Source organism: Dromaius novaehollandiae, chromosome 3 (genome assembly GCF_036370855.1).
Source record: "Dromaius novaehollandiae isolate bDroNov1 chromosome 3, bDroNov1.hap1, whole genome shotgun sequence".
NCBI lineage: Eukaryota > Metazoa > Chordata > Aves > Casuariiformes > Dromaiidae > Dromaius > Dromaius novaehollandiae.
In genome coordinates this window covers 111,556,557-111,581,787 of record NC_088100.1, presented here as the reverse complement: position 1 = coordinate 111,581,787, position 25,231 = coordinate 111,556,557, and the positions used below count along the sequence as shown (strand labels likewise).

The 25,231-nt window shown below is 42.9% G+C and overlaps 2 protein-coding genes across 12 annotated transcripts in view; one reads left to right on the top strand and one right to left on the bottom strand.

Annotated features, from left to right (window-relative positions):
- Positions 1-14,111, bottom strand: part of SNX5 (sorting nexin 5) — a 36,283-nt gene extending 22,172 nt beyond the window's left edge. For both annotated transcript variants that reach the window (XM_064509808.1, XM_026104223.2), the window contains exons 1-8: positions 13,967-14,111; positions 4,236-4,340; positions 3,615-3,725; positions 2,900-3,021; positions 2,421-2,544; positions 1,671-1,766; positions 707-812; positions 541-616 (exon numbers count right to left, since the gene is read on the bottom strand). In XM_064509808.1, the coding sequence (XP_064365878.1) occupies positions 541-616; positions 707-812; positions 1,671-1,766; positions 2,421-2,544; positions 2,900-3,021; positions 3,615-3,725; positions 4,236-4,340; positions 13,967-13,999 (773 nt within the window). In that variant the 5' untranslated portion in view covers positions 14,000-14,111. The remainder of the gene's footprint in view (positions 1-540; positions 617-706; positions 813-1,670; positions 1,767-2,420; positions 2,545-2,899; positions 3,022-3,614; positions 3,726-4,235; positions 4,341-13,966) is intronic.
- Positions 14,112-14,523: 412 nt separating this feature from the next.
- On the top strand, positions 14,524-23,414 carry MGME1 (mitochondrial genome maintenance exonuclease 1). Of its 10 annotated transcripts, none has more exons than XM_026104214.2 (7): positions 14,534-14,707; positions 15,447-15,637; positions 16,493-16,609; positions 19,103-19,707; positions 20,891-21,113; positions 21,578-21,710; positions 22,963-23,414. In XM_026104214.2, the coding sequence occupies exons 4-7, from the start codon at positions 19,167-19,169 to the stop codon at positions 23,095-23,097; spliced, it is 1,032 nt and encodes a 343-aa protein (XP_025959999.1). In that variant the 5' UTR covers positions 14,534-14,707; positions 15,447-15,637; positions 16,493-16,609; positions 19,103-19,166; the 3' UTR covers positions 23,098-23,414. The 10 variants fall into 10 exon arrangements, with proteins under 10 accessions (XP_025960000.1, XP_025959999.1, XP_025960001.1 ...); XM_026104216.2 differs by having other exon boundaries at positions 16,493-16,647; XM_026104215.2 differs by lacking the exon at positions 16,493-16,609 and having other exon boundaries at positions 14,524-14,621.
- Positions 23,415-25,231: the final 1,817 nt, after the last annotated feature.

The window sequence follows — 25,231 nt, the reverse complement described above, 5'->3', positions numbered from 1 at the left end:
TAAACTGTGTGTACACAAGGCCTAACTTGACAGCAAAATTTAGAGGAAGAAGAATTCACCTCAAAACGGGTGAATAGGTTTCCACAGGTTGAAAAACCCGCTAATCCAGAAGATAACCCATACCTAATGTAAGCTGCACACAGACTTATTTAACAGCACATTAGAGCAGATGCTTAACCCCCTTTGCTGATATTCACTAGGAGTTTGTAACCTGAATGAAGTTCGGGGGGGGGGGGGGGGAAGGGGGGAGGGGGGAAGTGCAGCAGGTCCTGTTTAGAAGGAGCTTTGATAAGCAGTATAGTTCAGCTCAGGAGTTCTTGGGCACAACTGGCAAGAGATCAGTTAGTTAAGAGTCAGAAACAGTCAGTAGTTTTATTAGGCCTGCCACACCAGTAGCATCAGAGGAAAGAGTTTCAATGCCACTTGCATGCAATTAAAGAAATTCAAACCAGCTCTAATGCAATCCCCTGAAATTTACAGAAGGAACTTAGTATACCCAGACTCAGGATACACTTATGAACAGTTAGTAGAATTGCTTACCTTTTGATAACTGTAGGCTCTTCTAATGCCAGGCTGTTCAAACAAGCTGAAGCATAAATATAGTCATCTGCAACATCTGCAAGAACAAGACAAGACTTTCAGGCTACAGAAAACACCAAAATCAGCAAGACTGTAGGTCTTCAGAAAGGACTTTGAAAAGATTCACTTTTATGAGATCTTGTCATCTTATCTGCTTTTGCACATGCATCCTTGATTCTGTTGTAGTAGTTTACAAGAAAAGTCTTCTCTTGCTCAAAAAAGTCCTCTACTTCCTGAAAGAGAGTATGATCTGTTAGATCAGTTGCATTACTGCAGAACACAGGCTCTTCCTTATTTGGGAAAGGATCCAAAGATACAACCTTAGCCACCTGAGTGTAGTGCCTGTCAAATTGCTACTGAAGAGCAGAGTTTAAGACCCTGACAAGTTTTAAGCCACTTCGCAAGTTTCTTCTTCACAATGAAGAGGGATTTGACCCTCAACTATTCAGTGCTGCAGGCTCAGTCTATGAACCAACCAGCAAGCTGATATTAGAGAGCCTTTCGGGCTACATACTGCTGGAACTTTATTTCCCAGGCCTGCTGTAGCGTGGTGGCTAAGCAGTAAAACAAGCTTGTGAACTGTTTACATCTATGCCAAACATTACATGTACCATAATGTTTTAGGACAGCAAGTCTATTAGAAAGACTTACCATGACAGAGTAGAAGAGCTGAAGCTAGACCAGTGGCAGGAGCCCTTGGTATCTGATTTTATCTAGTGCAAGCAGAAACCCATAAATCGTGTTTGTTCAGAGCGCAGAAGTAGACAAAAGCCATGACCACATTTGTGGAAAGTTTAATTCCCTTCCTCCCCACCAGTATCATGTGTCAGGGCAACTCTTGGGTGTCCAGCAGAAATCGAATGCACACTAAAATTTTAAGTCTGTAGCTTCCATGTCTCTTATTTGGTTCCAGAGAGGTCAAGAGTAATATAAACTACTCCACCCAGCTTGGAGCAGTAGTAACAAGGAAGGTTAGCATTAATTATTCAGACAGCCTCATGCACATCAAGCCTGCAGCAGATGTAGCTAACCTCTCAGAAGCAAGAAACAATCAGGATTAGGGTGAACAAGTAGTCAATCAACAACCTCACCTTGACTCCAGAGAAGAGGACTTCATCAGCACTCTTTACCACACTTTTTAAAAAGCCACCAAACATCTCTTTGGTGTTTTTCCTCCGAACACTTAGCTAGAACAGAAATCAACATAGCTTTGAAGTCATTGGGGGCTGGGTGGGGGGGGAGAAAGGTGGCTAATGTAACATTTGCCATATAGCAATGTCATTTATACCCAGCATGTGACAGAGCAGCCCAATTGCTCTCCATGATACCCCCACGCAAAGTTGTACGAAAGATGGCTCTTGTAATGTAACAAATGGCTTTACTGGAAATTCAGCTGTTCTGTGCTAGAAATGTCTTTTCTATTTCCAGAAACAGCTCAGTTTTTCCTGGTGCATCTTGGATCAGCATCCATCACTCATCCTGGGGTGTAGCACAAGAAAGATCTAGTGTCCACTTCAATGCACCTCCATTCTTCCATTTCAAGGATGGTGCAGACCAGCACAGCTCTATCTGAACCATACTTGTTCCTAACACATCACGACATAGAAGTTGGCTTCTTCACTTTCCTAGAGCACTAAGACATGTTATGAGATTTATAGCAAATCTCTCAAGACAGGCTTTCTTCCCTTAATCATCTCAAGTCCTGGCAACATCTACCTACTGACACTGCATGTAGATTTACATAACATCCTAACTGTGCAGAGAAGAATGACAGTACTCCTAACACCTTGCTTTACTTAGGGGAAAAAAAAAAAAAAAAAAAAAAAAAAAGGATGCCTTACATCCTGGTCATACTCCAAGAAGACATGAAAATTGCGATCTTTGCTGAGCACAGGGTGAGAAGAAATCCGCTGAAGGAAGATTTCATGTGATGATACAGTCTTCTTGAAGACAGCAAGGTATTCACTGGAATGAGAGAACAGACAAATCCCTTCTGTACTGCTTTCTTCAATGTACAAAGCATTGAATATTTTCCCCAAATAAAATTTAAAGCAAGTGTGCTTCTGAAATGGCTAGCTGGTGATAGAAAAGCTATTTCCAACCTCTTTCTCTCAAACTGTAGAAGACTTCCCAGACAAACTTTTGGCCATTCCCCAGCTGCAGGTGTTTTTGTTTGTTTGTTTGTTTTTTTTTAAACAGAAAATTGGTGTTAAGTGTGACTGTTTTGAAGGGTATCGGCCCCTGCACAGTTAGCACCAAATTGGCTCTCAGGAGGCCTCTCTAAGCACAGCTTTTAGCAGTGGATTCGTATTCTACTTACGCTTCTAACTCTTGCTTCATTTTGGCAAACTCTTCTTTTGTCATAGACACTTCACCTTCCCCTAGCTTCTGCATCTTCTCTCTGGGACCATCAAAGTCAGGCTTTGAAGGTGCTGGAGGTATCTAGCCAAAGAAGTGGTTAATGATAGTTTTTAGCAACCACAAAGTTTTCCAGTTTCTCCTAGTCTTCTCTGGAAGGAGCCCCTTCTGCCTGGTCAGGTCAAGCCAGCAAGGCTCTGCACCCAGGAAATCTACAAGCACGTTGATGTCTAGGCACCTTATCTCCCCTCTCAGCTCTGTGCAGCTCCCCCAGTAGTGAAACCAACTCGGAAGAAAAGCCTCCACTATTCATCCCCTAGCCAGCTGTCCTCTGCAGCCCACAGAGCCTCCTGAAAAGTCCTGGCAGGAAAGAAAAGAGATTTAATAGAGTTTACTTATCTTTAGGCAGATATCAATACCAGCATGGAGCTAGGGACTCAGAGCCTCTAGGCTTTCTGCTGATCCCAGCCAAACTAAATAGAAAGTTAATAAAGAGCTACATCACTGAAGTTTTTGGGGAACTAGGGAAACTCCATCAGCACAAATAAAAGCATAAGGAATATCCAAATCATGAAACGCTAGTAGCATTGGTAAAACAGACTACATATCCAGACTAGTTTCCACTCTAAATCACCACAGTATTCTGTTTAAGGGGTGGGGGGAGAAAAAGCACTTACAATGAGTCCTGCATACTCTTCAGTTTCAGTGAGCGTATCATGCAGCCATACAAAGTCTTCATGCTGCCTTGTAACTGAAAACTCAGGATTTTGAAAAGCTGGCAGCGTAGTCTGGAAGAGAAGATATAGAAGCCCTACTGTTTTTTTTAAATTAGTGCTTTTAGAAGCAGTTCTGTCCACTTCCAAAGCAAGCTATTTTGCTTAGTAAGAGCTTCGCCTACTCCCTTTTAGCTGAGCTGGCACTCATTCAAGAGCCTTACTACTACACAGACTATTTAAAGAAAAGACACTGTTGTAGAACACTGTTAATGCAGATCATTTTGTGAAGTTTTACAGTAGCCGATTTCCCCCTCCTCCCCATCCTTCTGGTCTCAAGCTAGACTCCTTCGTAAAGCCAAACTAGTGTATCAGCTACCTTGTCTCTATTTAGAGAGGGTTCAAGTCAGGAAATCCAGTTTCTGCACATATTCCCCCCAGGCCACCTTTAAGTGGAATAGCTCCATCTAATTAGAGTTAGATTTTCTTCATTGCCAGGTTGACCTTTACAGGTATACGTAATACATAGATTACTTATGTAACCTGTTTGTGCGTGAACACTTTCCCCCCCCCCCACAATCTTACCTTGGTATGTACAGTGAACTTCACTCTGTCCTTTTCACTCAGGGCATCTGGTATATCAATTTGGAGAGAAGGGTCAACATTCAGGTCTACAGATACAGACCTCAGCTGCAACAGAATTCACAGTATAAGCCTTAATCAGACATCAAGTAAGTTTAGTCAAGCTAGACTGATCATCAGCTCTGCCAATAAGAATCACATTGCAGTAGACTGATGCCTCCAGGAACAGCATGTATGGAAAATTATGACAGCCTTAGCCCTACCTGCATTGCCATTGCTACAAGCCTTCTCTTCCAAACTCAAGAAAAAAAAGGCTTGTTAGCTTAAAGACTGAAGAACCAATTAATATTTAGAGATCATACTAAAGGTATTTGTGAAGCCCTTCTAGAGAACAGCATCCCTTCAACCAGCCCTTCAGCTTGTTTACTTGGAGGACATCAAGCCAAAGGCTAGCATGCCATTTTGAAGAAAGTAATAATCCTAATAGCTTTCTCTTCATTATCCTTTGCCTCTACAAGATGTAGAGGAACAGCTCTTAAAAATAGAGTCTGCCAATAAAAGTTTCCTCATCATTAGGCCAGGCAGCTGTGTTTGAATCTATGGCAAGATGAACTCTTAAGTGCTTTTATCTACTCTAGGCAAGAGCCTGGTACCTGCCCTCAAGCCCAGCTCGGTCACCACTGCCACTCTGATCTTCCAACACTGCTGTACATGAAGCAAAGTCCCACCATGCCATTTCCAGTAGCTGTTTTGTCAACTGCAAAGGCTACATTCTTTCTGATCCTTGCAAACCACGACAGTTTCATGAACCCTCTCTTTAGGCTTCTATAAAGAAAAAAAACACACAAAAGAAACTGTCAGAAACAGCATCAAAATCCAAGTGCACTGTGGCACTAACGCTGCAAATGTTAATCTTATTTTCATGTTATCAGGCATAGTGTTACTTGCTGCTGCTAGAAAACTCTGTTTAAAGAAAGCTCCAGTAAACTGATGTAGAGATCAGTTGCTGCCTGTCAGGTACATAAACTAGCCTCAACAATATGTGAGCTCTGCTTTACAAAAGCCTGTTACATTTTCTTGTAACTGCAAGTCACATCTTCTCCTAAATTCAGGTCTTATCTTTCCTAGACAGAGCTGTGTGTCTGGCAACATTTTAATGCTATTTGCCTCCAGTCAGAGTAGCTAGGAGAGGTTTTTGAGCATGCTATGTCAGGCATCCTTTACAAAAGAACCCAGAGCACTCCAGGTTCAATAACGACCAGACTTGCCCTTGCAGTGTTTTAGGCATCAGAGGCATTGAGAAGAGCCAGCTTCTTCCCCTACCACACACACACCTTTTTGAGGTGGGAAGAGGGAGGGGAATTTATTTATTTCAACAGTTTAAATCCAGAGTATAATTTTAACTCTACATAAACTTTTCTAGGCAGTGGGACAGCTTTCTCAGTTAAAGAGGCTGTAGGCTGTACATCACTAAGATCCTCGAGTCATAGCCCTGCAGATATTCCTTACAAGAACAGCGCTTTCAGACTCAACAGAAGTTAGGCCCTGGTGCTCAGTATGCCCCCTATTCTGGGAAGCCACAGAAGCAGGCAGGTTGAGCTCATGAGCAAAAAGAGCTGCTAAACCATTTCTCCCTCTAGTCTATGATTCAAGCTTCCTTTGGCAAGTACAAGCAGTACCTCACAGCTTCTACCCAACTGTCTAAGACAAACAGCTTCAGTCCCCTATAAGGCCTCACAAGTGAACAGAGGAGTTTTGCTTGGTACTCTGTATTGGATATGCCTAGAGATGAATGCATGCATCCAGTTCTTACTTCAAGTAGGTACATTTGCCTAGATAAAGAGGAATGGGTTTTGAAAAGCTAATAGACACTAGTGATAGTCAGCTTCAGAAATTTGTATTCTGGAAGCATGCAAGACCTTCAGCCTACACAGTTCTTTGTGTGCTATGGAACCTGCTTTTTAAGAGGCCCCTACTTCAGTGCTACAGCCTAACAGATCATTCTCATTTTCTACATAAGAGGGAAACTGCCAGAACTCAAGGTCACACCACAGGAAGTTTGTTGGAGAGCAAGTGACTGTCAGAGCTCAGCTGAATCCCAAGGCCATTCTTTAGAGATAATTACAAATACATTCCCAGGAAAGAAAGCTAAAGAACTGGGCCATGACTGATTTTGTTTCACCATCCTGCAATACACTAGCAAACACTCCACTAGCCAAGAGCCTGCACCTACCACCTGCTAACCATAATAAGAATTACAGAAATCAGCCCACAAGCAAATTGTGCAAGAGCACACTAAGCAATCCTGCCATAACACAGATAGCTTGAATGCTGCTTTAAGCTTCTGTAAAGCTGCATAAGAACTGTTGAGAGCTGACACTTCACTCCAAAAAGCTTTAGAAACTCCTTCCCCCTAGTCTAGCCATCTGTGTACTGCAATCCAGATCAGGTAGACAAGTCTGTCTGCAGAGGACACAGCTGTCAGGCTATCACTCATATGCCTCTTGCCAGCCTGCCCCAGGCTAGACACCTGCTATCACTGATGGTTACTGTTATCATCTCTGCTCAGGCTCTCATGGATTGGTGAAAGATATCCAAGCCACTGCACCCTCCATCCTTCCAGCCATGTTAAAAAGGCTTCTACAGCATAGTAGATGGCATACTACCCTGTGGCATACTAACTGTTCACTGGTTCACCACACCATAAAAAAAAAAAAAGTTCTTACCACTTGACTAAAAGGTATCTATCTACACACACACCTTTATGCCCTATGATTATGGGAAGGCTTTGGACACAGCACACTGGGCTTCCCGTTCTGACTTTTATGGAACTGAAGGCTTTAGTCCCATTCTGGGTACCATCTCAGCAGCAAGCAAGGATGCCAAGCTCACAGAGCATATCCTGGAACACTTCCCAGCAGTCCAGCATTGGTCAGGTTCGAATGGATTTAGTGCTAAAAGCACAGGGACTCCAACCATACAGTTTCTTCCCTCCAGTTATCCCACAGGGGAGTTTATTATATCCCTCTAAAGGCCTTTGATTCTGTAACTTGATAGGAAGCCACAGAACAAATGGCACAATGCAAAGCTATGTGGTTCAGAGATCACTGACACTAGTTGGGGCAGAGGCTGCCCTATCCTAACGCTAGAGAAGAGATAGGTAGAAGGCCACCATTGAAACATTAGTTGGGAGCACAGCTGGCTGGCTGTTGCCAGCTGAATAAAAGGTAAATTGTTCATTGTTTCCCAGCTGCTATGATAGGCAGATAACACTAGTAGCCAAAGCAGTGAGGTACAGACCCTTTAAGCAGGATGCAAAACATTAAAAGCCCACTATTTTGAAGTTGCTTATCTTCACTGTCCAAACAGGATCAGAAGAGCTAACAATACAAACTGCTGAGTCTGAAAAGTATGATAAACCAAAGGAAGCTGCTTCCTCTCAGCTAATCTAAGGAAAGGATTATACACAGTCAGTCCTGAAGCTGCAAGCTTTCTTAGTATTTAAGTGTTACAGGGAAAGTAACCTGTAATTAGATGTCGTCCTCTTCCCTCTCCATGCCTAGTAGTTGTCTGCACAACAGATAAGCAGGGACGGACATAAACTGCTATTTCTTCTGTCAGATTAAAGCAGTCTGGGCTTCCTGGACGTTTCTTCCCCGCACTAGTGCCATAAAAACTGCAGAGCCTGCAGGGCAAGAATGTGTAACCCACAGCTTCAACACTCCATGGAAATGCTACTGCAGGAGAACTTGCTGCCCCAGCAGGGCCTCGTCTTTACAGAAGCAACTGGGAAGCAGCAGCCCTCAGCTGCACACCTCAGAACAGCATGTGCCATATATATGGCCCAAAGTGAGAGACTGGCCCAGAACTGGGACAAGAGTCAAGAAAACCCCTGTTACAGGGGTGGAATTGCACCCCACGGGGTAAAGGGCTCTGAAGACAGCCTCAGTTCTATGTAGAGCCATACACTGAAGGAATCTAACACCTCTCCTACACCAAACTTCTTCTGTAAATGTACATGTCTCAGACCATGCTTAAAGTCCACTGTGGACTGAAACATTAAGCCTCTTACTGTTGGAAGACAGCACAGGATTCTCTTATCTCTGCTCTACAGGAGCCTGGCCTTCACTGAATATGAAACAAAGGATCATAAAAACCACTGGTCTGCTCTAATCCTATGAAGGTTACCATGGGCTTGTAACTCCAGGCAAGAGACATCTAGAATTACACAGCCACAGCAAAAACGCTCAGGCTACAAAGAGGGCATTCACATTGCCTGACTTGGGGAGGACAGGGCGCTTTGTTTCCCTACAGAAACTGTTGGCAGAGCCTTTCCCCACTGAACAGGAAGCAGATGCCTACTGAGTTAGTGTCTTAGGGCTGATTAGGAGGGAGGTATCTAGAGCAGACACTCTACACCAATCCTTGATCAACATAAGCACCTGCTCCTACAGCATTTAGCTCATTATCTTTCAGGATCTTTCACTCTGCCAGCCCTTCTACACTCATTTTACAAGCAGGAATGAGAACCAACTTGCTTATGGTCACATGAAGCCAACGCAGAGCAGGGGAATTAAACTTTCATCTCCAGGCCCCAGGCTTGTTCCTTTATCACAGCAGCCACCTGATCCAAGAAAAGACCTTCTCAGGAAAACACTCCATCTTAGCTGTCTGACTTCCCATGCCTGGTACCTCTTTCATATTGGAGCTGTTTCTCACAACTGGGAGGTCCACACTTCCTCCCTGCACTCTAAGCAGTGGGAGGGCACAAGAGAATTAAAATTCCTCATCCTAGTTACCAGAATCCAGTCCCCATCCAAGAATGTAATCAAAGCATGGCAGCTTCCTCAAGAGACTACTCCTTACTTGCAACATGAGTCCAAAGAGGTGTAGAGGATGACAACTCCTGGAGCAGCTTGGGGGGGGGGGGGGGGGGGGCGCGCGGCAGCAGAATTGGATGGGACTCCTGAATTCCCACCCAAACTGAGCTCAGGGCCCCTACTTTCACCTCTCATCACTCCTCTCAAAAACGGCTTTAGAGGCTTCTCATTTTCAGTGACTATAGCAACTGTTACAGGTGCCCTGATGCCTTTCATTCCTAGGCTCACATCTCCTTAGTGGCTTGCATAGGAATCACCAGACTTTCTTGAAAATTCAAGAAACATTTCCCTGTTAAGTAAAGACACACTATCCACCATAACTCCGACTTAAACTGCCTGGCCTGGAAATTAGAGCAAGACATCAAGCACAGCCATCCAGAGTAACAGACAGACACCATACTGATTAACCTTTCTAGCATCAGGATCAGAAGACTAAGCAACATTCCCAAGATAGATGGTCCATTTTTAAAAAACAGGTATTATGGCACTAATTAGGACACTTAAAATAACCACCTGACCTGAAAGCCTGAGAGAGCTGAGTGCAAGCAGAGTGTTACTCTGATCAATCCAGGTACAGTTTGACAGCACTAGCTTTTCTCTACTGATTTAAGTTGGATCATCTACCTATAATGCAGCAGTGACCAACTCCGCAGGCTTCAACTTGATAGACCTCAGTTTCTGATCAGACCTCACCCAATGCAAGCATGTGTCTTCATGCATGCAAGCACCCAGTGATAGGAAGTGCCCTCAGCCACAGAAGCAGTTTAATTCTGTTGAGCAGCCTAAACTGCTACTTTTAAGAAGTACATTCTTAGCAATTTTAGCATCAGTTCTAAATAACTGGATGTTACTTCTGCATTTTAAGCAGAGAATCTGCCAGCACAAGCAACTGTGTGTAACATCTTGTTACTAGTGAAATAAGAATCCATATTTGTTCTCAAAAACTGATTAATCCAGTAATCTTCTACATGCTGGACTCCCAGAAGGTCCAGAGACTCCTTCTGCAAGGAGTTAACATTTCACATAGTATTCTGCTTGCAGTCAGCTACATTTTAACCACCTCTCCTCCTGCTAATTGCCTTCCTACTGTCATTCAAGCAACAGCCACAAGTGAGACTTCAGCATTAATTACATCTGCCACTATATGGCATCCATCAGTTTTCATAAAGTAGCTTTTCTAATTAAACCAGTTCAAATGCTCTCTGGAGAGCACTAGAAGTTCATGATGTTCTCTGGCAGTTGATATAGAGCTCTTAGCTCCAAAGTGCTGTATTTTTACATCCAGAAGTGTACCAGCAGCCTTTCAGAGTATCTGGCCAGCAGATACTAGAAGTATTAGTTGCTAGAACCATTTCAGTCATTCAGCACAAGCAGTTTAAGTTTCTCCTTAATCAACATACCAAAAATATATCTGGAGGTACTCTGCATGCACACACTAGTAAGGAACCAACACAGATGAGAAGCTTTGATTTTGCAGCCTTCATTACAGACTTGCTGTTAACACTCTTAAGTTTAGCTGAAACAGTCCTGAAGTACTCCGAGTTGCATATAACCAGGAAAATTGAACAGGGCTCATGCCTGCAATCTTCATATTGCTACTTATGCTGTAGAAAATGCTTTCCCAAATTTTATTTTTCACTGTACAACTGCAGTAACTTAAGAGCTTATTTTGCTTGAAATAAAGATTCAGAGGAAATAACAGCTCAGTTTAGTAGCATCACACTTGGCAAGCACAATTGGTATTCCTCACCAAGTGAGCAGAAGGCAGGCTTGATAGCCAGAGCACCTGTTACCACTGGCTGTACAAATAAGCTGGGCTAGTTGCTTAGCTCTGCTGTCACAGGGCTTTCTGTACTCTTCTCTGCAGATATCAAGCAGAGTCACACACCTCCCTATGGATGGGGGAGTTGCAGGGAGGACACTATCAGCATTCAAGGATTCCACATTCTCTTACGGACTAGAAGCCACCCTAGCTCACTTCGCTCCACCTGACGGCACACAGGACACCTCCACCCAAGTCCACTGTTTCCTCAGCTCTCAGAGTCAAGCAATAGTTTGACAGTGCAGGCCAATCCATTCTGCCATGGCAATTTGCATGCAAAACACAGCCTATGGTGGAGCACTTTTGGCCCATATTCTGTCTGTAACACGAAGTAGGCCCAGCTAAGATGGAAACTGTGCAACAGGAACAAATCCTTATGCCACACTCAGCATTTAAAAGAATGTTTTGCTCACCTACTGTAATAAGCCTGGAGCTGGTATTGAAAAGTCTCAGCAATACAACCTCACTAGGCTACCTCCTCATCTCCACCTCTGGTGGATTTGAGATTGTGACATGAGCCTAACGAGCTGAGCCATCTTTATGGAGATTTCAGCCCCTGGATAGTAGGTTATGCCTATTCAATAGGTTTCACTTTGCTAGCACTTCATTTCCCTACTTGATTTTGAACCCAGCAGCATGCAGAAGCTGCTTTCTTGTAAAGCAGAAGTAAGACTTGGTTGGCCCACACTCTTCCCAGGAGAAGCCTAGCAGAAAGTGTTTAGAGCCAAGAACCACTATTCAGTTTTACCCATATCAAGTATACTCTCTCAGAGCATTAGTTCTGGATCAAATTTACAGGAAAGTAAGACATTTCCTAGAATTTAGCAGAATGAAAGTAGCCAGAGTTACACTAGCAAGTTCCTGCTTATGACAAGCCATGCACTCTGCATGGACAGGACACTAGAAACATCAGGACAGTCAGGACATTCAAAACAATCTCATGTTCTGCCTTCCACTGACTGTTCTAAGGAGCTGAGGCTACAATACTCATCTGATCTAGAACAGTTTAACTACAGATTTGATTTTGCAAAATACTACCAAGCCAGGGATGTTTTAAGAAATACCAGTGTATCTACACAAGGTTATCTTGACAGTTCCACTACTTCACTTTCTGAAGTGCTTTTTCCTCCCCATGACAGATTACAGTCTTTCCCACTGCACTTCACATTCCCCTTTACCCTACCCTCCCTTCCTCCTCCTACATATCCTGAATCTCCTCTGCTTTGCTGCCTCAGGGTCACTTTTTTTGTTTATACTTACCAATGATTCTCACTCAAGGTTAAAACCTAATGAAGCCTCCTCTATGGGCACAGGATTTATCTACTGGCCACACACCAGTTCCATGTTGCTGTTTCCTTAGCTAAACAGGAACAGACAAGAGAGCAGTATTTCTGTCCTCCCCCTAGTTGCTGGAGTCTCAAAACAGCTCCACTACCCAAGACAAGCTAGTTAATCTTTGGCCATTTAGTGTTAGAGTTTAAAGTCACTCCAGCCCTCAGAGTGGGAACTTTTTCCTCTCTCCCCCAATATGCCTGTCTGCTAAATTAGGAAGTGCACATTAACACTCATGAAGTTACTGACTGCTACAAGAAAGCTGTTACCTTACCTTTCCCCTCCACCCATCATTTGCAGGTCCTGCAAGCCTGCAAAGACTTTCACTCAGTATTCTCAGAAGATAGATATTGGACTTAATACTGATATTAGGGTATTATAGAGCAGCAAAAGGTAGCACAGGCTAGCCCACAGCTGAAAGCAGATAACCAGAAAACACAAGGCACTTTTATTCAACAAGTTTGTGACAGTTCCAAGGGCCAAGATTATTTTAGCAAGATTCAAACTGTGGAGAAGATGAGAGAAGGAAGTTGTTTAAGGAACTACTTAAGGCAGGTGTACTTCTAGTCCTCTAGTCAGACAATCCACATCTTCCACAAGGCTGAAGAAAACTCAGACTCAGAAAACAACACTTGAACATCCACAACAGCTTAAAACACAAATCATCTTCCTGCAAGTGAGCTCTGTGTAATCATAGTGTAAAATTATGTTCAGATGCAACAATATGAGAGTTCAAGAAGGCAGAGCACAGGTTGTTACATGGATGTCTTACCTTTTATTCAAGGTGGGGAAGGGAGGGAGGGAGGCTAGTTATTAAACCAGGCAGAGTAGGTAGACTAAACTAGGCAGTTTGGCCAGTATGAGAACTGACTTCGAACAGTCTATACATGCACACACACCAAGCAATACACAAGGTTCCCATTTCAGCACTTGATTTGCATTTCCTCCAAGAAATATGAGCATCCTAGCATTGGAAGACACCCCACACACCCCTGAAGCCCAACATAAGCCCCCTTGGCAATTAAATCTTCAGCCTAGGAAGGCACCACCACGGAGAAAGGAAAAGCAAGTTAGCTGTTGCTACAACAGCCAAAGGAAACCAGAGTCACAGCTAAAGTGACAGCTGACAGCCTAACACAGGCCACACAACAGGGAAGGCTCATCTCAGACAGATGAGGCACCTAACCACTGGGGAACAGCAAGTTTAAACGCCTGCAGGAGAAGCACTCACAGCACATGGCTGCTAGCACCCAGCCACAGGTCCTGTAGGGCCGGTCCAGCTCCCACATCCCCCCCGCCCCCAGCAGGCCCAGCTCCTGGGCCACGTTCACCACCCTGCCCCCGACACGAACCAGCTTCCCAGCTCCTCGCCAGCTCTGCCTTGCGGCGAGCCAGGCCTCCCTCAGCCGGGCGGCTGCAGAGCCCTTCCCTCCTCACCCTCACCACCCGCCTTACCCTTGCGCAACACCTCCTCCCCCGCGGGCAGCTACACCCCAACTCCTTCCCTCCGGGACCCGGGGCGCCAAGGCCAGGCGGCACCGGCACCGTCGGGGGGGGGGGGGGGGGGAAGCACACGGCGGCCTCTGCGTACCCCGAGGGAGGCCCCGGTCCGGTTCCGTCCGGTCGGATCCGGTTCGGTCCACCCGAGCGCGCTCCCGCCAGGCCCTAGCAGTGGCGGCGGCCGCTGCCACCGCCCTCACCTTGCTCTGCGCGTCCTCCCGGAGCAAAGCCATGTCACCCAGACACCACTGACCACCCACCTCCCGCCCCACCGCCTCGCCTCATATAGCCTGGGGCGGAGCCGCCACCGCCGGCACACCCCCGCCGTCCCGGCAGCCCCTGCGCCCAGCCCCGCTCCCGGCGGAGGCAGGGCGCTCGGCCTCGCGGAGGCCGGCCCCGCGAGGCAGCAGCCATCTTGGGTGAGGGCGCGGCGCGACTTGCCCTCACCCAAGATGGTGGCGCGGTTTTTTTTTTTCCTCGTTTCCTTCTCGTTGGAGATTTGCGTTGTTCTCGAGGTTATTGCTTTTGAAGACTTTGGAAGAATGATTTTTGTAAATCAAAAGAAGCACGCCCTCTCCCTCAGTCCCACACTCGGAGCGGGGGAGGGGGGAGAATAGCGGAGCGCGGTGCATTGTGGGCATTGTAGTCCTCGCCCGGCGTGGGGGCGGGGCCAGGGCTGGCTGCGGCGGAGGCCGTGGCGCCGAACTACAAATCCCGAGAGGCCGTGGGAGAGAAGGGCGGGGGGGGGGGTGCGTGCCGCGGAGCGGAGCCGTTGGAGGCGGCTAAGTGCACGCATGCGCCCTGGTGGCTGCGGCGGTGGCGGGAAGCGCGGCGCTGAGGAGACGGTCGCCTTTTGTACGCTCGCGGGGGCCGCAGCCGGGCCGGACGGTGCCTGAGGGATCAGCTCAGCGGGGAGGCAGGCCAGGGCGGCTCGGGCTTTGGTAGCTCTGTGCTGCGAGGCGAGGGGGTTCCCGCTTCTCTGACCAGGCCTGGGTTAGCTGAGGGAGGGCAGCAGCTTGCTCTAAGTCTCGCTTTTTTTCTTATTGCTCTTAGGTTCCCGAAATAGGGGAGGTGTGTTTTCAACCTGTCTCAGTTCGATGGTTTAGCTTACAAGCTGCAAGGAAAAGTGGTTGGGGCAGGGAACAGCAAGTGTTTCAAGTCCTTCCGTTGACGTTGCTGTCATTATTAAGCTATAACCAGAAAAAAAGGAAAGTGGTCTGTCTAACCAGGAAAGTAGGCTGCTGTTGCCTCTCAGCATCAAATAGTAATGTTTCTTCTTCCCAGAGAAAAGCCTATGATGTTAACTTAAAATGATACCTTCATCAACGGATTTGCTCCCCTCAAAATAGGGATATAGGGCAACAGGTCTGTAACTATGTTAAGTAGCATTATTTTTTATTACTTCTGAAGCAAAGTAGAGCTTGTGTTTGCTACTTATAGGTGACTGTGAAGAAAAAGCTATACTGATTATTGTCTGAAACCATAGCTGGAGGAATATTTTTACAGATGTGAACACTTACTTAAGTAATACCTTTCATTTCCCTCACTTAAGCCACTCATTCCTCTCAGAACAACTTTTTTCAGTTGTGTTAGTACTGTAGTGGTTGGAGCTGCAGAGTCAACTAGTTTGGGGAAATTAAGAGAAGTCCTTTTTCTTTTTTTTCTTTTCTGTTTTTTCAGGTTATTTTTGTTTGGGATCAGTTCTTGGGTCTGGTTCATTCTGCAGTACTTGAAACAATTTTGCTAGTCTTGAAACAGAAATGTTGTGAGAGAGAAAGGCAAGGCTTCCACTGAAAGAAGTATCCGTCAAATTTTGTTCTGTATGTGTGACAGTAGATCCAGACACACACACACATATCTTTCTTGTAAATGTAAGTAGCTCTTTTTATAAAAATATCACTGTAATTAACTAAATAACATATGTGATTTTTCTTTCCATTATATACAAGTGTTCTTTATTTCTTAGTAGTTCTAGAATGTCTTTCCATCCGTAGAACAGCGCAGCAACTGACAAACTACAAACTCTCCCTTTCCCTGCAGTTCAGTTCATAGCGTGTGCAAAGATTTCCACAGATATTATTCCAGAACAAAATAGTCTGTAAATTTTAAAATTCATACTAGATATCACTGAGGCAGTGTTTCAGTAATATAGTAAATCAGCTCTAGAACTCATAATATTGTGCATTTTTGTAGCCACATGATCTGGTATAACTTACTCCTCCAAAAATATTGAAGGGACTCCCAGCTTACTACAAGTGAGCTTTTTATGCTGGATCAGGTATCATCTTGCCTCCTGCAGCTGACAGACTTCCACCATAAACTTTTTCTTTTGTGGTCTGGGTAAGTCAACAAGTACACAGTCATTAACCCAGGTTTTATTCTGTTCTGATTAATACACTTCAGTAAGCATATTAATCGTCATCAAACAATATCCTGAGAAACTACAAGCTTGGATACTATTAGATTGGAATAAGAGGGTTTTTTTCCCCCCCTTCATTTTAGTTTTAATGACTTCCTCAGTAACTCTGTTAAGAGGAACACCCCAAGAGAGGAGAGATTAATTTTCCTGCTCTATTTTCTATGATTGAAAAAAAAAATACTGTGAAACATTTTGCTTATGGTATAGAGGTCTGATCTTTACATATGCCTTTTCTGCCCTTACCACTTCCTTTTCTCCTGCAGCAAACTGAAAACTGTGCTAAAACCATTCATTATTTCTTTTTCAGTAAGTGGCAGGTTCTGACAGGTAACCAGTCCCATACCAAGCCTGAAAATCTTAAAAACATGATCATCTGCTGAGAAGAATGAATTGCTCTAAATCTTGGCATAGCAGCTTTGCAGAAGTAAGCTGCTTTATGATAATCAAATGACATCATGCAAGGTGCTTCTTAAAAATAAATGTATTAGAACAATTGGCAGTGGGAATTAGGGCATATAAAATTCACTAGCTGGAAACCTAAGGAGGACTGAAAAGTTGTATACTTGATTAAAAAGTATCTTCTTATGCTGTCAGAAATTGTTATAAATTTCTAGCAAACTGTAGGAACAGCTTCATTTCATCAAATAAAAAATTAGAGGTAACATAAATTTTGTTTAGTTTCACCTAAATTTGTAAGACTGCCTCAAATGTCCGTGAAATAAAGCCAGGTAGAACTTAATTTACATAGTGTGGACAGCCCAATTTATTACTGTTGTGAAAGCTGTCCAAAATAGGTATTCTGTTTTTGGCAAAACTTGCATACTGTCATGGTAATAAAATGGTTGAAATGGATTTCACTGATTGCACTCTGTGTGTGTGAAGGTAGGGAGTAATTCTGACAGGAATCTGAATGTCAGGATGCTCAGAGCAAGACTCGTGTCCGTGCTCACTGTTGAACACTGGAAAATTAGAAAACAGGTACAACTGCACATAGCACAGTCCTACTGAAAAAGAAAAGCAGATTAAGATTTGTTTATGGTTAAAAAAAGGGGAAGTGACACACTGAAAGTATCTTAAGTGGAAGGGTTTTCCTTTTAAGGTAATTTTTCATCTAATCAGACTGCAGAAAATCAGTAGCAGAATTAAACAGGTGTACTTTCATTATTTACCCTGTTTCTCTCTTCTGGACCATGATGTAGTTTTAAAATCACTGACGATTTGGATTGATATGAAATGCAGTTACAGGAAGTCCTTAATGAAGACTGAATGAGACCGTCATACAACAGTACAGCAAATCTGACTTTAGAGCTCCTAGCACTGGATCAGAAATGCTGGTCCAGTACCATTGCTATGTGATGCAAAGTTCTCCTCCAATGTAATTGCATTTTCCTGGTTTGGATTTATTTGCTTTTGACAGGTTAATTTTGTATCACATTACATTCCATGTGTTTGGACCCTTTATGTTTTATGTTAGCTTTTTGTTAGATCAGTTATTATTTGCCCTCCCAAACCATGCAAAGTCAGCGTGAAAATGTAAAGCCAGTAAAGAAAAATGCAGGGTATCTGCCTGCTCCCAACAAAACTTCTACAGCTGGAGGATTCTGTCCTTCACAGATGAAGAACAATGTTTTTGGAACCAGAGTCCAAGGTCTCACCCTTTTGTTACAAGATTGCTTGATCTAATCAACTATAGCTGATAGAGCCCTGTTTTTGCAAACCGTTCTGTGTGACAGATGCCTGAACCCACACAGGGCCTTACTGATGTCACTGAGGCTCTGCATGAGTGCAGGATCTGTCCATCCAGAATAACTCCTTGTATCAGGGCCTTCACATTTCTTTTTTTCTTTGGCAGCTGCTGTTTGGGCAGTATATACTGTTTGGGCAGTATATGAATTGCTGTGTAAGTAGTGTGGGGAAAGCAAAATGTAATTTTGAAGTGTTTTTAAGAACAAAAAGCTGATGTTAGTTGGCAGTATGCATTGCCTGTTTTGTGTTGGTTTGTTTTATATGCAGAGGATGGAATGGAACTTTGCAATAGTAGGCAGATAATTTTCAAAAGGAGAATAGGGCCTCAATTCTGCGAGTACTTAATGTTGATTTAAATGCTGCTATTCAAATGTTTACATCTAACCCATGTTCATAAGGTTTTCTGAGGCTTAGAAATGCAATTACAATATGGTTTTGAAAGCTATGCTATGAACAATAAATGTGGTATACTGTTTTTATTTTTAAACTTCCAAAGTGTCTTAGAAGGATAGAACTCCTATTTTTGAAGCTCAGTTTGGAAAAATACTTTCATATTTATTTTACTCTGATCTAAAAGATTTATTTGAGTCTGAAGATACTTGCTATTTATTCGGTATCTGTTTGGTTTTCCCTAGTCTCAGGTCTTGCAATTCCAGCATGTACATAGTGCTGCTGATTGTTTTCTCCTAGGTATAACAGAGAAAAACATATTTTTATTCTCCAAAAACTACTTTGTCCCCACCATCCCCTTAAGTTCAGCATCCACTATAAACTTGCTCTTGTTTTTAATATCTCAGAACAATGAACTTGCTTCAGTCTCTTCTGCATGGCCTTCCCCCCCCCCTCTTTGAGGGAAGTTGTTTGTTACAGATGAGTTTGTTGTGTCTCCTTTCGTGAGCATCCTCTAATGCAGCTTTTGCTACTTGCAAGATCTTTTGGTTTTGCCCTGTTTCAGATTTTGGCAACTAGCACTAGTTCTTTTCAGGATCCGTTCCACTTTTCATTGTTTATTGGCTCTTTCTGTTATTATATTATTTACCTAAAGGAATTTTGGTGGCACAAAGTGTATGAAGGCACTTATGGCCTTAGCAGTTCTTTATTTGGCATAGGGCAAAAATAGATAGATAATAGAGTTTCATGACTCTGGAAATCACAAGTTTCTTTTCCACAGGAGGAAGTTACGGTAACCTACAGAATGTTCATAACAGAAGAAAGAAAACTATAAATAGCCACAAATGCTTCTTTACAGAATGAAATTCCTACAGCTACTGTCCAGGAAATCTGGGGGACTGGAAATGCTTGTTCAAGTGCATTTTTGCCAAAAGCAAGTCCCATATATGTGCCTGGCTACCTCTACTTGCCTTTATAGTAAGAAGAAAAAAGTGAATGGTTATGAACAAGTTGATCAAGAAAAATACAAGAATTTGGTCTGCTCTGTGACATCTTACAAAACCAGCACCCGAACACCAGAGACATTATTTGAAGAAGACAATTTGTTATGTGGGCCGGCAGATAAACATAGATCTCCAGTTAAAAACGTTGAAACAAAAACTCCAAAGAACTGGGTTCCTCTCATAAACCGCAACAAAAGAATTCCACTTCTAGACGGTGACTCAAACCTTCCCCTGAAAATAGGCTTACAAAAAACCAAAATACCCAGTGTTACCAGTATTCTTCAACAGACTATTCCTCCGCAGCAAGCCCTTTACCTAGAAAAATGGAAACAGAAAATGATACTGAAACTTGGGAAAGATGGTTTTGCAGAGTACACTAAAAGTAAGTCTAACCACAGTGTGATTACAAAGTAGAATCACTAGTCTGGATAGTTGACTGGGACATATTAGCATAGCTGCTGGATCTGGCCCTAAAGGTCAAGCATTTTGAAAATCCATTCAGCTGTTTGCATTTCAAGGTGCAAGAGCACATTAGAAGGGCACCTGTTATTAATGAATCTACTCTTTGTTCTAGGACCACTAAAACTTATTTAGAATTTAGTGGGGACACTAGAATTAGACTGTAGACATTCTTTGCTCTGTCCTATCTGCCTGTCCATTACTTGTCTATTTGCTAAAATCAGCAACAAATAGATCTTTCCAGCTGATTTGATTGAGCCTGCTTGCAGATGGAAATTTGTATTCTGAAATCACAACCTCCTGTGTGTTTAGAAAACTGTATGCCTTGCTTTATATGCTGAAGCACTTAAGAACCATGGGCTTAAGTATATACAGTCTTTTCTATGAAATTCTGTGCATTTAGATGTTTTTATTTCATGAAACCTACAAAGCTGACTTCCCCCAGGCTGTAGGAGTGAAGACACCATGGTGCTAAGGTGGTTGCCCTTGGGGAATAGTGGGTTGCTTCTTATAGCAAGATTGATAAATACCTCAGCACTTCTTACATAAATTATTATGCTTTTGAAAACTAGATATGCTTTGTTTATGCTCTTTTTGAGTTACTAAGCACTTCAGTGAATAAGCGTCATAGGAGAGACTGACATAGAAAACCTTACACAGCTGTTTAAAATTAGCTGTCTCTGAATCATTTCTGCATTAAACCCATACTCCTAAGAATTATGTCCATTCACTGAGGAAAGAGATTTGTTCAATTCAGAGGAACCAGTGCAGTAGGACTAGCATATACAGCAAACAGCTCATAAGCAGCCTAAAATAATGTTTTTAATTCATAGAGTTTGGCAAATGCCTTTGAATAAACAGGAAATGAAAGATCATATTTTGTTCCTGTATTGTTAGTGAGATAAAAAAAAATCATTAATACAAGAGATAGTGATTTCACTGTTGGCACTTTTTTCTATCTTGTTCCGCTCTCCTCCTCCCATCCTGAAGCTTTCTATACAAAAAGTAGAGTTGGTTTAAGAGCTGTGCTGTGTTACATCTAGTACACATGTTCATCAGGTATTATGAGTACTGTCTAAAATGTGGGTTTTCTTGGCATCTTTTAGATCTTTTCCTCCAAGGAAAGCTCTTTCATGCAACTTTGGAATCTATATTTCTGTCTGAAGAGATGCCAACTAAGGGGCAAGGAGAAGACACTGCTATTTCTGGCTATTTATCAAGTGTACAACATGTCTTAAAAGATGTCAGTGAAGTAAAAGCTCTGGAAAGTGCAGTTCAGCATGAGATTCTTCAATATCTGGGCCTGGTAGACTGCGTGGCTAAATATCGGTGAGATGCTGATTCTCTAAGAAACCCAAAAACGTCAACATTGTTTGCCATTCTGTGGTTTATGGGAGGCTGTGTTGCAAGCTGAAGCAGGTATGTTGGTGAGCTCTGGGGGGGAAAGCTGTGAAGATCGCTAAGAGGCAAAACAGATGAGCTCAGAGGTGAACCTGATGTCAGAAGTGCTGCTGTTCCTTGTGGAGGATTCCCTGTTGGAGCGGGGTGTGAGCAGGGTGGGGTTAAGTGAAGCTCTGCAGTTGCCAAGAACTTCAACTGGTATTAGTAAGTCTTGATTTCTGAGATCTAAACTACCAGTGCAGAAGAGATTTGATTAGACTGGGTATGATAATGAGCCAAGTGGCATTGGGATGAAGCAGGGTGAGTGTGAAATGCCTTTCTTTGGTGCCATGCCTTATTTCTTACTGTGACTAAACTTAAGCTAAAACATTGTTCTGTCTTGTGTTACGCAGAGGCCAGTTATGTGTGATTGACTGGAAGACTTCAGAGAAATCAAAGCCATCTCTGCAGAACACTTTTGACAACCCATTACAGGTTGCAGCATATATTGGAGCCATAAATCATGATGTTAACTATGACTTCCAGGTAAGCAGGCCTGCTACCTGCCAAGACAAGCAGCAGCACCTGTGTTATTTTCATTTCTCCCCACTTACTGATGTCAGACACATGTTATCCATCACACAACTATTGGTAGGATTTGTACACTTGTACAAAGCAGCCCAGCTTTAGATCAGGTTAAGTTGCCATAGAACTGCACTCTAAAATAACTCCTCTACTCTTGCTAATCCTGTTGCTTTTGCTTGTCAGTAGTATATTGCCATTGGTTTTAAGGAAATTCCTGCTCAGTGGGAACTATGGGTGCTCAGTGTCTTAGGAGTTCTGATGAATTTACGCTGAGGACTTAGCGCGTGGCAATCCCTTCTGCTTTGTCCTGTATGTTTTGATTTGTGTCAGGAGTAGGAAAGAGGAAGAGAGGAAATGAAGCAGAAGAGCATGTAGACAGGGAAATGGGAAAGGAGTGCATTCCTTACTTGATGTGTTACTTTATCCCACTAGCAAGTGAAGGACTAAATGATTTACTTCCTCAGTGTTAGGAAACTGTACAGTGCTTCCTCAGAGGAAAAGGATGAGCTGTCAATCAATCACTTAATCAGTAAACAGTGGAACAGTGTTTTAAAAGACTCCAAAGGCAAGACTCCCACTGGACCTGAGGGATTGTTATTTCAATACAAAGCCGTGAAGGGGGAATATTTAAAGCAGGAGAGAGACAAGTAATTCGTAGATTCTACAAAGGACTTTCTAGAATAAGAAAGAGATTAGTACACATGAGCACTTAACAAGGCATGATCCTTATGCAGTGAAATATTCTGGCTTCTGTTAGTAACCTTCTGTCCCCCACTGCTTTGCCCTTGGTGGTTGTTTGGGGGTTGAATTAGGGCTGTTTGTCAAGTATCAAAGATGTCGGAACATACCTAAGTAACTGTATCTAGTCAGACTGATGCTGGAATCGCATCAATCTGATCACATCATCCCAAGCAAAACCTCATCAGTTGGTGACTATTTTACCTGCACCTGGAAGATGTAAATAGACCCTACCATTCAGAGTTTGAACCCTACAATTTCGACTAAGGTCGATGAGACCTTTGGACTCTCAGCATTTGAGTATTAGTCTCCAAGTATTTTATTGTGAATTATTTCTCTTTTTTGTTTCCCTTTCTCTTATTTAAGATATTATATGTTAAACTGAAGTTTTGCAATGAAGTTTAGTCTTTAGAGGTGTTGACTGAAGTTGCATATTAATGTTGAATTTCTGACAGCATCCTGTTTTTCACTGTAGGTTAGTTGTGGACTCATTGTGGTTGCCTATAAGAATGGCTCCCCTGCACATGCACATTTCATGGATCCAGATCTGTGCTCTCAGTACTGGAATAAATGGCTTCTGCGCCTTGAGGAATACATGGAAAGAAACTGATCCAAACTAAGCTGTACAGAGGTGAATGGTCTGAGCACAGAGCCAAAGCACCTTGTTCTAATCTTATCTTCCATTTTAATACATATTCTTTTTTGAACAACCTGGGCTAATTTCTTTATCAGTTTTTTTCTCCTTAAAAAAAATAATGGGAACAGGGAAAATTTATTTGCCTATGTTGCAGGTGACTTAGGTAGACCTGGCAGGACAATGCAGACTTAATTGATCCCTGTTTTTCCACACACACAGTTTATACCATCAATAGGAAAGTTTCTGTAATCTGAAAGATAGATTTAAATAAAACTGTTCAGTAAAAATCATCCTTCTTTTGTCATTTTTGAGAAAAAAACTGTTGCAGAACCAAGACTCTGGAAATGAAATTGATGGTGAACTAAAGCAAAAGGACATTTGTGGTGTGTGAACTGAGAGAAATGCAGACAATAAATTAATACAGTAGACTGGGTTGTCTGGTTGACTGGTTGGCTATTAAGGCAGTCTTGCTAACTTCAGAGGTACCTATTAACATATTTTTACTATTTGTGGTTTTCTTGCAGCAACAACTGGAAAAACGATGCTAAAAATTATAACCAAAGCTCTCATAAGTAATTACTGAAAATACTAAGCAGATTGTCCATTTAACAAAAGTGGCTCAGCCACTTTTGAGAGGAACAGAATTGTAGCTGATACACTTAGAAATTTCCCTTTTGTTCTGAAAGGTAGATTTCCACACTTGCAGTGGCTCCTCCTGCAGGCTGCTCCTCTTAATAGCCTGCACTAACCCACACGGAAGAAACGCGAGTGTAAATGGGCCTTCATACCTTAGGCTGTGAGTTTACAATAGGCTCTGTGCTGGCCAAATCTGTGACCGTCTTGAGTGCTCCTGACCTTGCTGTGGTCTGTGTAGACAAGAAGCCTACCCAAGTGGAACTATCTGCAGTGTCAGGTTATAGCATTTGCCAATGTTTCTTGTAGTAAGTTTCTTTATAACAGCAGGTTTGTGACTTTGAAGCTGGGCCTTCTTAGGAGTGAAGAGCTGCCAATTGATAGTTTTTTCAGAGTAATAAGTTTATGGATAAATGTCTTAAAACAGAAGAGTTAACTTTGAAGCTTATTTCATAAAATAAGTCTGTAGTCACAGAATACTTTGTCAGGTGGTATTGCTTTGTGTGTTATATTCATAGGAAAGGTTTGTTTGGGGTTTTTTTCCCTCTTTCTTTTCTCTGAATTGTACATATGCACTTTCTTAATACCTCTGAGGATTATGTGTAAAAATACAACTAACCCATAAGCTTCAAGAAGATCAGCTAGAACAGTGTCTAAAAAACAGTGGGCAGGCTTGCTGCTGAAGAGACTTAAACCTTTGTAGTGTTTAATCTTCAGCTGTTTTAGGGCACTAACTGTGGAAATCTGTACAATAAAACTTTGTTAGTTATAGTGGTACTTGTTTATTCAAATCTTGCTCTGGGGATGGTGTGATTACTCTATGCTTAATTAGATAAGACTTCTAACTAAAAAGACTCGCATGGAGACTAAGCAACTAGGTTCAGAGATGACTAACCAGGATCAGGCTGTGTGAGCGCTCAGGAGTTCTACCTGTTTTGCAAGTATGTCCCCATTGTACCAAATTTTAATAAGTGGGTTGTTCAACATCACTGAACACTGTCAGTGTTCTGCAAAAGATAACTCCACAGGTATAAAGAAGGCAGGCAGAAGCAGAGGATAAGATGCCCTGGGCAGAAGCAGGAGATGACAAAATGTGCTGAATTCCCCCTGTGTTGATTGGGACTGGATAAATCATGAGAGTATGGAACAGCTGGCTAACATTTGGGTGAATTGCCTTGGTCATCAGTGTGTCCTACAGATGGAGGATTTCCTGCAGCCATGTAGCGTTTCAGCCTAGTTCTCCCTCCTGGTAAACTGACAAATCTGGAGCCTGGGCTGTGCAGGCACCTGTTTGCTTCACCTCTGTTCCTTTGTTTAACAAAAGCCTTATGTCTGAGAAGAAGGCTTCTCTCAAAAGCAATACCAGTCTGTAAACCGCTCTCTAAGTCTTATGACCAGCCAGAGAGCCTTTGAATACAGTATCACTGTAAGGTATTGCTGTCTAGTATTTCTGAAAAGCTGGTGGCCTCCTTGT